The sequence below is a fragment of the Lottia gigantea genome, assembly GCF_000327385.1.
Source record: "Lottia gigantea unplaced genomic scaffold LOTGIsca_10, whole genome shotgun sequence".
NCBI lineage: Eukaryota > Metazoa > Mollusca > Gastropoda > Lottiidae > Lottia > Lottia gigantea.
Window position 1 is genome coordinate 3,902,617 of NW_008706747.1, and position 12,850 is coordinate 3,915,466.

At 36.1% G+C, this 12,850-nt stretch overlaps 1 protein-coding gene across 1 annotated transcript; it reads right to left on the reverse strand.

Annotated features, from left to right (window-relative positions):
- Window positions 1-10,671: 10,671 nt before the first annotated feature.
- LOTGIDRAFT_98193 (hypothetical protein) lies at window positions 10,672-11,100 on the reverse strand (the record flags this gene model as incomplete). The annotated part of the gene is made up of 1 exon (XM_009046248.1): window positions 10,672-11,100. A coding segment is annotated over one exon (429 nt), but the record flags the coding sequence as incomplete, so codon positions are not given.
- Between the last annotated feature and the right edge of the window lie 1,750 nt (window positions 11,101-12,850).

Sequence of the window (12,850 nt, forward strand, 5' to 3'; positions counted from 1 at the left end):
ATATTATAATAATATTTTTGGAGAATCCAAACTTTATTTTCACTACCTCGAATAAAAGAGATAATTAATAATTTGACTTGACTTAAATATCAATATTGCTGCATATTCGGTCGTAGACCTACTAGACCAGTCACTTGACCATGGGCCTGAATTTTTTTAGTGGGGGCATAGTTGGCCCCCGTCTAGCTAAGGGCCTAAGGCCTACCCCCCCCCCCCCCCCCCAACACACACAATCAGCTACAGGCCTGTCAATACGCCATTCTGTATCACCAATATTGATGTTTGTGTGTAGACTTTAGGCGTATTCTTCTACCTGACCTTTGTTCTTTCACTCAAGGTCACCTCGTTACATCATACAACTTCACGTCTGTTTGGGTTTCAAAATGGTTCGGCTGGCGCAATTTGTCTAGAATTATCCGCGTTTGAAAGTAAGAATATCGACTTGTCTCTTCTTGAGACTCGGCCAAATTGAGGCATTTTTGAAGGAATCGTCCAATTTTTGCTTTGCCTAGTCCCTAGGATAGGTCCAAGTTTTCCTCGCGCTACCTAAATCGGGGAAGAATATCGATTGACAAAATGAAGAAAACACGAAGACAAAAAGCGAATTTCACCAACCGAAATTCTTCAAAAGATCAATAATGACGAAATAATGACGTAATAAGGATTAAATATAGACGTAAACATTGAATTATCTACTTTGTTGTCTAGCAACAGTAGCAACCCACATGAAAATAGAAATATTAGACCCAATTTTATCAGCCTAGAACAGAAAGGTAATAGAATCAAAACATTTCATTTCATTCCAACAATGTAATTGGAGATCAATGCACTTGTGTTGGGTACAATATTGTTTGTAACATTTTACTTTGCTATCATCTTCACCCTGTCAAGCTATTACAACAACCGACATTGGTACGCTTCTATACTGGCAAAATTGCTCTCATTGCACACTGCAAGGCTTTTCCCGTCTTCATTAGCCCAATTAGGTTCAGAAGAGTCCGAAGTAAAACTCTACTCATTTTATTTTGTTAATCCTGTGACTAGCCAATGTTCTCAGGGCCGTCAATTCTATGATATTGGCCATTTGTCATAAATATTTTAAACGGTTCATTAAATCAGTAGTAAAAAAATAATAAAAAAACAATGAACTAGTGTTCAACAACATTCAAATATTGGAAATCTAAATTAAAATCAAAAATCAGAAAATACGATCTGCCGCAGGCGTAGTTCATTTTTTCACCTGATAATGACAAGGTAAATAGTTGAAACTGTGCATTGGAGTAGAAAACCAGAATATTGCGCTCCGTGTTCGAGCGTAAGAAGTTGAACTCCGATTTATTTCATTCTAATTAGGCCACTGCAGTGAAATCTTTAATATTTGAGACGATAAGCGTCACCGAACACTAACAATAGAAAACCTTCACCTTCGCTGAGGAAAAAACAAAAGACGATAACTTGAATCATGACTTACAGAAATAATAAATCTCCCAGGGAAACAACACCCCTCAGACCCTAGATTTCCCCGGAGACCCACTCCAATCCCTACCCCCGGATCCATGGAGTTGATAGAATCTCTTGTCTCAAAAAATAATATTAATGTTTCTATGACAACGCTTACAAGGTTTTTGGAGATGAAATGCTCCTTAAAAGAAATACCCGCCCCAACACTTCCCAACCATCACCTCGCAACTATCATCCCCCAGCCCCGATTACACCGCTATGATCCATTAAATATCCTCGTGACCAACCGAAAAGAGGATGTCAGTGTTTTCTTTAACTTGACTAACCGATTTCATCAGCTTGTACGTTACAAAGAATGAGATCAATAAGAAAGCACCTTGATGGCTGACAATAATGATGAATAATGGAAAAATAGAAATAACTTTACGATTATAGAAAATTCTGCTAAAAATAAACCTCGATCGATAAGTTCTGCTTATGTTTTTAAAACATTGTTTATGAATTATTGGATATAAAAGGGAGGTTTCGACAAATTTCACTCTTTGTGCGTAACTTGTGCTCTGTTTCTCGTGGTCTTGTCGAATTGAGCGACCAGAACCTGCGTCCAACTGGTTTAAAAGAACCGCTCATATCTCTAGCCGAATTATGCATCTCAAACTTCTCGATAAGCGCTGAGTCATTTCATTTTCAAAATCGATACAAAGCTTGTCAAAAAGTTTTAACGTCTGGTAAGTTTTAAAGATTTAACGCCTTACTCATGTCAGACAGAACGACAAATTTTCAATAATTTCTTTAAAATAAAAGAATGCTTTCACTCCCAAATTCAATCAATGTCAACAGCAATCAAATATAATGAAGTATTACGCCCAATTTTCTGCACGCTTACGAAATGAAATGTAATTGGACTAATGAAATGAAATAGAGTTTTATATCCTACTGTTCTGTATCTTATTAGACTAATGAAATGAAATGTAGTTTTATATCCTACTGTTCTATATCTTATTGGACTAATGAAATGAAATAGAGTTTTATATCCTACTGTTCTGTACCTTATTGGACTAATGAAATGAAATAGAGTTTTATATCCTACTGTTCTGTATCTTACTGGACTAATGAAATAACATAGAGTTTTATATCTTACTGTTCTGTATCTTATTGGACTAATGAAATACATAATCGTTCAATATCACCAAAAATAGAATAATGGAGTTGCACGTCCTATTCTGCATTCTGTGCGTTATAGTTTTTCTATAATTTCTATAAAAATGGCATCCGATGTCGGGAAATGGTTAAATAAAGTTTAAGATCGATTATTTTGTAATCCTGGATTTATCTGAATCACTTTGGGAGGATAGTATTCATGCTGGAATGTCGTCTGCTTTATTTTTACCCATGCGCCATTAGCTAATTAAATCTTAGTTAACGTCTTGGAGTGGAAACACAGCGTCGAGATCTCGGATTTCTTTCAATTTTGAATCCCAAGAAAGAAAATACAGCGCTGATGTGTCCAAGCTTATAGTGCCAACGTTGCTTGGTCGTATTACCTAGTAGTCTACCTAGGTGTAGCGTAGATCAATAGACAAAACCAACCCCCACAATCTATCCCTCATTCATTATTTTTCGACTGCTTACACCAAAATATAGGGCAAGAAAATAGTATTATCGCACAGTATACGGTCTGAGTAAAGCATTTACGGGCTTCAATACCAATTCCCCCCCCCCCCCCTCAACCACAGCACACACAGCCCTTCCCCTCTTTTCAGGAACCCTGACAGGATTCAGAACTTAAACTCTTCATCTCAAAAGTAAACTGATATTTACTGTATTAAAAATTGTGAGATGGTATCGAATAGCCCTACATCCGATGTTACTATCGAAACACCAGCTGGTCTATTGAACATTGTTAAAAATCAATAATTCATATCGATACGATCAGAATATCTTTACAAAGGTCATACATTTTCATATTTTCTTACAATTCTGAACAATTATTATTAAATTAAACAGTGGAGCCGAGTATGAAAGGGAGGGGTCGGTATAAAATCCCTAACGACCAACTGCACCAACCGGAAGTATAATATGGCGCGAAAACGGCACTGCTAATAATATGCATAGGTCTCGATATCGCCCTTAAAGGAAGGGGTGGGGTCAGCTATTATATGGAAGTTCCATTACCATCAACCTCGCACTAAGTCAGGAGTTCGAATCCCAATAGAAAGTATTTTCATGGATATCTCACCAGGTGTGTCGGTGCCGTATGTTCTAATTCTCAATTCTCCCTTAATTGGTTTTTACTCTAATTGAAAATGGCTCATAATGGTTCCTGATAAGAAAAGAACTCATGCAATATTCACAGACGGTGTCTTATCGAATTCCGCTTCTTTGAATAAAAAGACAACGGCATGCTTTGAAGTTTTTTTAAGGCCTATCATTTATTTATGATTAATTTACTAAAGTTATGCTTGATTAACCACGTGTAGCGGCATATAGATATATGGTCAATTTCAGAATTATTATACAGATGTATACGTAATTGTTATAGTTTCAAATATGGGCTTAACAGTCATTGTACCGGTATTCGTGTAGCCTGCTTAAAGCCAATTGAAGATTGTGTAGGACTTGTAATATATTAATGAATAAAGGGTTGGAAAATAAGTCACGCGTATGTCGAAATAGGGTTATTATCTTTCAGTTTAAACTGAAATATAGGTAGTCTAGTTGCAATAGTACAGTACATGTATAGCCTACATTTTTCTTTTGTGAAGGGTCAAAAATCACGTTTTATTTGTATAAGTAGATCTGAAAAGGCTATATACATGTAGTCAAAAAAAATGGAGCGAGTATCTACAGACAATATTAAATAAATGCACGGATGCATGTGAAGGACAACATTCATTGCAGTTGGCATGTTGACTCACTTAAAAGGAAATTAAACGAATGGAGTTTTACATCCTACTGTTCCGATCTAACTGGGCTCATGAAGGCGGGCAATACCTTACACCATGCAGTGTGCAATTAGGGACATTTTGCTAGGGCAACGACATTTATTTATTCACTTAACAAGAGCTAGAATTACATTGGTCTATTTCAAGTACTGAATTGAATTTTAATTATCACACAAATCGTCGTATTAGCCCACATCTTAGCAAAAATCAATCATCAATAATAATCAGATAGAGAACGTCTGCTCCTTGCTCGTTCTGACGTTCTTTGAGTCAGCAGACGACAAGTTAGATATTGATTTTGATTGGGTGAATTAATCTTTTGATAAAAGCCGACAGTGATCTGATGCTATCTATTTAATGAAATACGGCGGACGTTGGGAACTTATTAATCGTCTATTCAAATCTCTTCATCGAATTATCCCGCTATTTCTATTCAGTCTGTCGTTAGGTGTCCGCCATTTTGTGACCTCGCGATCGATGTTAGTGATTTATAAACCTTTCGTGATAAACGGAAGTGATTTAATTGACTGGAACAGAAATTGAGTTGTTAATAAATAGTGTGGAAGACCACCAGACCTTCAGGCAGTTATGGAACCATTCTTTGATGATCTATCAAAAAATAACAACTATAACGACTTATAAGGCCATTGCTTAGCATTATATCTTCCATTTGACTCATCGCATGCTTCCGACAAATGTTTCAGATACACAATCCTCACCAGGAAAGCTTTAAAAGGGGACACGAGCTCTCATGTTGCTGACGTGTTTCAGTATAATAATTGCCTATGACATGAGCCTCCATTTGACGATTCTGTAGGCCTTTCTCGACTCACCATCCCCCCCCCCCCCCCTCCACCAACACCACCTTATTATTCATAGAAATGCCACTGAACGCATGTAAAGAAACAAACCGGTAGGCCTACTAAAGAATTTGTACAAGAAAATAAAATATGTAGGTCAGTGGGAAAACGAGAAAGTCAGACTAATTCATTCATCATGCACATTTCATAGTCTCAGGTAAATGTCAGGTTAGTCCGAAATACTCTGACTGTTATTCAGGTACATCCGAATGCCAATTAAGGTGAGTGGTAGTCCGAAATATTTTGACTGTTATGCAGGTAAATACCTGGTAAGTCCTAACTACTATGAGCACAAAATATTAATTTTTGATTTAAGGCCTTTGATTGGTTAAAATTAAAAATAGCAAGAGGCACTGTGACAAATATTTGATATGAACATCCATTACCCATACCAAAATATTGATTGGCAACAGGAGCGTGTCTTAATAAACCTAAAACATCAAGCCCCGAATTCAGAATTAAATACCAAGGCCAGAATGATCGAGCGGCAGGTCGGTTACTTACATTCCCCGTAATAAAATATATATATTACCCTTGGATTGTCTTACTTATATAATTGATTCATCCAATAAAACGCCGATTAACTTAATATATTTATTTGGATGTATTAAAGATGGGCTGCAGCCAGACAGCCAAACAAACAACAAGGAGAAAGACTTGGACATCTTTAGTAGTACATGTCTGGATCACACTTATGTTTATAAACTTACGCTCTGTACCCAAATGAAACCTTCCTTCACAAATAAACTGACTGGTGTGGGGGGGTTGTTGGTTCTTTATAAGTATTTAACTAATCTGATGCAATACAGCAGACGAAAATTAACATTCATGAGATACTTAAACCCATCTGTTAACAAATTATATCATATACATTTATATATATACATTTTCACTTCCTTCTTATGGCTGATGTAATGTACATATCATCTTCACAATGTCAGGTTATTGCTAACTTCGTCTTATACTTTGACTGCATTGTATCTCATCAGTTGTAAATGCAGTGATTTGGTTGGATTGTATACGTTAGCGAATACAGCCAATCAGAATCCTCGACAGGGGAGCAATAAACCATAATGTTTACAGCCTGTCTGTCGAGTGCTATGATTGGCTGTATTCGCTGGCGTCCAATGTTATCAAATCGCTGCATTCCATGATATAGAAGAAAAGTAGCTATTACAGCCAAGGTATAAGACGTAGTTCGTAAAGTTCGCTTGACATTGTGAATATGTGTACCCATGTTATGTTATGAATCATAACAACAACTTTATTGAAAGTTATTCAACCAATTTAAATTTTTGCTGTTACCTAGGTGCACTTTATGCCTATGCCATACGAAGCTAGGTATAATTCTTACACACGGAAATAAGTAAAAACCAAACGTTCGTATGCACTGTATGCAGTATAAAATGTTTGAATCATTGCCTCTATAACTTATTGAGAAAAAGTTAAAAACACACGCCAAAATATCCAAGTTGTTGGAATGCGACCTTCAATTGCACTTCATGCATTTTACACGTGCGTTCATCAATGCATTGGAAACAATTTCAGATTAATCTATTACTAACGAGAATTTGATATACTCAACTAAAAAACACATAACACTGCCAAATTTTTATATTTTTTCGTGCTGTTTATTCGGGGTTATTTCGGTGCATTTTGGTTTGTTTTGCAATCTTATAACCCTACAGTTCAATGACTTTTGTTTGGCATTGAAATCCGGTTGAAGCTAAAAATAAAAATTGTTTATTCCAGATGCTTAATTTTGATGTAGTCTGATATTCTGTAGAATCGGGGTACACTATGGCCCCTCGTGGACCCCATGATATCAAAAAGAAGCCCCCTGGATTGATGACATTGATGAACTTGTTACCATAAAGACTAAGTCACAAGACGTGTCATGTTTTACTGTACCACATTAAAAACTACTGGAACCACAATTGTTTTTAATATAAAATCATTAGTTTACTATATCAACATTGGTGACCAAGAATTCAGAATATCTTAATGGTTTTCCAAATTGGCTCCAGATTTCAAATTGGCGACCTCCATTAGCACATGCGTACCCTATTTATTACTGTGGTTTTCATTTGCCATATGAAACTATCGTGTCCAACGATCTAGCAAAATTTAAAGGCACGTGTCCTGATGTGATTATGATTTCAGAAATTAGTACCCCTATATTCAGTCCACTAACACTAACCTTGGATAAAGGCCAGTGTTCAAAGCAAATGATGAGAACTGTAATTTTGTCATTTAGAAAATGTTAAAACAAAGGTCATGTGAAGGTCAAATAGTTTTGACGTCTGTCAATAATAGTCCGATATACTCTTGATTGCAGTCATAAATGGCAAATATCCAGTCATCGTAAAAAAAAAGAGTAATTGAATTTTTGAATTATCTAATCTACATAGTAGCCAGGCGTGAAGCTCAATTTCATTTCATTGAGCTTTGAAAGAAGTTTGGATACAGAGCAGTAGGCGTAAAACTCCAATTATTTTCATTTTAACGGTCATTTAATTGAATGTCACACATGTTTAGTATATCATATTTGTCGTCCTTACAGCTGGCATGAAATAGGGTAATAATTCAGGAAGTATCCATATGGTATATCAGCCAATTTGAAATGCCAATGAATTTTTAATGAAATGGTGTTTTACGTCCTACGTTTCTGTTTTTAATTGGGTTAATGAAGACGGGCAACAACTCAACCAGTTTCAAAGTATCTAAAGTATTTTATTATTGAAAGTTAACCTACGTTTCGAAACAAACTGTCCTGTTGAGGATTTTGATATCATGGAATCAGCCAGAACAACGAAACTTTGTTAACTATTTTGACAAATATCATCTCAAACCCATTGTTTTTCCTTCTAACTTCATGACCTACGCCAGGGCTTTTAGAGAATACTATTCTTATATGTTCATCAGACTATCAGACGTGTACTAATTATGCACATAAACAGGTAATCTATATACAGGTAAACATTGTTGATATATGTCAACCTGTTACCTGTAATTAATGATAAGGACTACGGGTAACTAAGTTATTTGTCAGGTGTGAACTCGCTAGACATAATAACTGTCAAAATGTATATACAATATCATCTATTATACTTATATACCTTTCTGATAAATAAACTTTTTATTTACTTGAATAAACTTATACCAGGATATAAACTAACATAAAATAAGCTAAAGTTGAAAAGAGCAAATTAGAATATGAATGTATTATGTGTCAGTCAGTTCACAGGGATATTATAAAGATGCAATAGCGTTGGATATATATGAATAATAGCTGCACAAGTGTAAGAAGACATTATACATGGCTTAGTATGCTATGGAAGCACATAGCGATAATACTATGGAAGCACATAGCCACTATACTATAGAAGTACATAGCGACTAGTGACTATACTACTTGTGAGTAGCGTTCGGTATCCATGACCACTTTCATTATTAGCAAACCATACACAACTGGTAATCATTCTGGTGTGAGGGCACCTTTAAACTTTGTTTCCTTATCTCTAACAATTGCACGATGCAATACCATTGAAATTGGCTCAAGCACGAACATGCAAATAAAGTCCTGTTGGCAAAATGACTATGGAAGACAATACAGGCCACATTTTTAATTTTAAGAAACTTGCAAAGTTCAACGTGTTGTCTTCACTGGTCAAACAGAAAAAAGGGACGTAAAACTTCATTTCATTTTTTCAACATTTGGCTCCAATATAAATTAATACATGGTTTATATTTGCTACAATATAGTTGTTAAATGATTTATATTTGCTATATTTGCTATATTTGCTACAATAATAACGTTAATAATATATTTATGTAAATAAATAGCATGATGCAATCCGTTAGAAATGATGCAATTTTATATTGCTTTGTTGGCTTGTAACACAGACCTTACCGTATCGGTCAATAAACATGCGCTCCAAATTGATATTCAAATCAATATATACGTGGTATGTATGTAATCCTATATATATGTATAGGTATATTATAGTGTTATTTCTTTTAGGAACCATTTTAAGTAATTATATATGTAATGGCAAAATTTGTACAAATCAAATCTTAGATCGATACGTGGGTGGCTTCTAATGTTTCAATTCTGTTAAACGGGCGAAATGATATTTAGAAATGAAATGAATGGAGTTTTACGTCCTTTTTTTCTGCAGATATGATATTTAGTCTTGAAATGATTATCGATGGCACATAATATATCTTCAAGTTTCATCACTGGTTTTATGACGCCATCTAATCTCGTAGAAAATTTGAGATCAGCAGACGTCGGGTGGGAAATGGAAAACAGCTCTAAAAGAAATGGAACAATGTTCTTTCAGGATTTGAACTAGTGTTAAAGAGGGGCTACAAGAACCAATCCCTTACTTGCCATAAAAAAAATAGGGATAGGACAAGACCCTTGTACTGGTAGAAATCAATGTCAATAACTTATTGTAAATACCCTTTAGGTGCGAGTAATCCATCCTTCGACCCTTAACATGTCGGAAATTACATTGAACGACCCATAATGAAAACAAATTAGCCTGGCCTACTATATGTAAATTACCCTAGTAGCCTAGCCTTTAGGCCCATTCTTACAGGTCACCGAAAAAATACCACAGTGCCAAGCATGTCTTTCGTAGGAATTAGGCCTATTAGATCCTATATTTAGAGATATCCTAACCTACACTGACTATAAATTCTAAACCAACTGTCCAGATTTATCAAAACAAACCAACGACCACGTGGTCCTAAACTTGAAAAATCGAAACTAGATTTTTGAATCAATTCCTCACACGTGTGCAGGGTCAAGAGAGTGCTTTCGTGCTGACGTTTCTAGCCCAGCCATATTCAAAATTCAAATCAAATGACCTTAGCCAAAATACAGTTGTTTACCATATGTTTGAATGACTTTCCCCTGTTTCCGTTGTGAAGTAGCGTATTCCATTGTTTTGTTTGTAAAGTCAAATAGACGTGACAAGTTTGGCGGGAGAATGAAGTTACTATAGTAACGAGTTCGACCACGTGGTTTAATCAATATGTTTATGATTTGCGTTAAATACATCTTTGATGATGCAATGTTTTGAAATACGATTCCTTGTGCATGGGAAGGGCTAGATTGGCGTGTTTGGATGTGAATGCGGATGTTTTTGTCGAATTTTGTCTTCGGTAAAGGGTGTGTTCGAAATGTGATTCCGTTTTGACCACCGATGGTTGTGTTCGATACCATACCATGTTTGGTGAGTGCTGTACAAGACTGTCGTTTTTGTAATAAAAGTGGATTGATAAAAGTTGCGGCTTATACGTTTTAAAATTCGTGCGAATGTGTCATGTGAATAGGCTTTTGAATGTAGCCTACCCTACACAGAGCATAAAAATGAAAAAGAAAAATACTCACTTATGCAAATGGCGGCTAAAAGTCGTACAGCGTCGTCCGGCTGTGTACAATCAGGAAAAAGGGGTTCAATAACATAATAAGCGAAGGTAAGAGCCACGATGGCCTGGGAACAGGGTCGCACTATCATACACTCGACCCATAATCTCAGAAACGCCAAAAATGGTCCAAAAGCCTCAAAGAAATAGGCATAGTCTGCGCCAGATCGCACAATAGAGGTACCAAGTTCTGAATAGCAGTAAGCTCCGATCATGGAATATACTCCCGAGAGAACCCACACGATTAAAGACAACCCAACACTACCACATCCCTCCATCACTCCTTTCGGACTAACGAAGATACCGGACCCAATAATGGATCCCACAATCACAGTTACTCCATTCAGGAGAGAAATTCTCTGTTTTAATTCCACGGGTCCACCTTCTCCGTCTGCTTTCACTTCGCCATTTTTCGGTGGGTTATCATTGACCACGTATTTTTTTGAATCAGGTTCCGCAATCATCGGAGACGCCGTATCATCCATGGCGGCACAATTGATAAACAAACAACACACTAAACGGTTAAAAATCCTGAGAGATGTGTGTTGAAGAAAATAAACGTGGTATCCACTCCGTACAACGTGGTACAATGATTTTCACGTCTGTTCACAATCTGCGCGTGAACCGATTCTCTATTCCTCGTTTACTATAGAATCTAAAACTCTGTCTCCAATCAATGAACGACTATGACGTGAGAGCTCATTAATATTCATGAGCATCCATTCATCGTTCGTTAGCCCTACCCACGTTCCGCACCAACGCTTTGGCTTAAGTACTACTATAATAATTGCACTGCAGATGATACTTATTTCATAATCAACGAATGAACTTAATAAAACTGAACTCCGAATCTGTCAAATTTGCCCACAGGCATATGTTAAAAATAGATCCAGTCCTAGTTAAAATACAACTATCTACACGTTATATTTCTATATGATACTTCAAAATGTCTGTTATCTTACGGTATCATTTAATTGTAATAATAAATGTAGTTCTTCTTACTTCCTTATAGGATTACAAGATAATAAACTAATAACATACCAACGGAAGGTCCTATACCGTACCACCGGATTGGTGGATGATAGACGCTACGATCAGTTGGCTGAAAGCGGACGTTAATTTATCATCTACAAACAACTATCAATTAAAACATCCGAAGTTAAGTTTCGAAAAGTTGCCACATTGAATATATTTCACCATAGATATAGGCCTTTTATAACAGAACCTGAAACATGTTGTTACCGTTCTACAATTGATATATTGGGCACTATTTTAACAGTGGTATTTCTATATCACTCTACAATTGATGTATCGAGCACTATTTTAACAGTGGTATTTCTATATCACTCTACGATTGATGTATTGAGCTCTATTTTAATAGTGGAAATATTTTCAGTCTTCAGTTGTGATGTAAACAAGCTCAATTGAAATATGCTCACATAATAAACGGGAAAATTTAACCACAAAATTCGTGAACAGTCGTCGCATTTAGATTAGCTTTAAACAATCGTCACGGTTCAAACTTAAAATTCACTATATTATTGCCAGGTGTCTGCTCACGTTTGTGACGTCAATATTGCCTGACGTCTGCTCGGTTTGTGACGTTATTATCGCCAGGCGTTTGCTTAGGTTTGTGACGTAAAATCGTAGCTACATGTTTACATTATACATTTTCTGTGCATTTCAACTTTTCGCTACTGTCACTTCCAGACGACTAAAAGTTTTTACCATGTTACTTCAATGCCATCTAAACACACCCCACCCGTCCGTCCTTTTGATGCCAAAGAGCATTGATTAAACATAACGAACGCCTGTGTACTACTCCATAATATTGTCTTTACGAGTCTTATCTAAGGAACTGATAAAAGTATTTCCTTATATGGACAATAAAATTAGGTTAGTAGGGTTCTGTCTAATGAATGAAAACACGATTTTCATAATAAAATGATCAACAATGGGCGATCCTTCTTCATATTTGATAATCAGAAGATTTCATCTACAACCAAGTTGGAAACAGACAAGGAACAGCTATAGTGTCTGGTGCGTTGTCTAATGTTGGTCTAGAGTTATTGATGCAAAAGAAAACTGTTAAAAACATGGTGTGTTCCCGCTCAAGTCACGAGAAATGTGTTCATGTCATGGCTC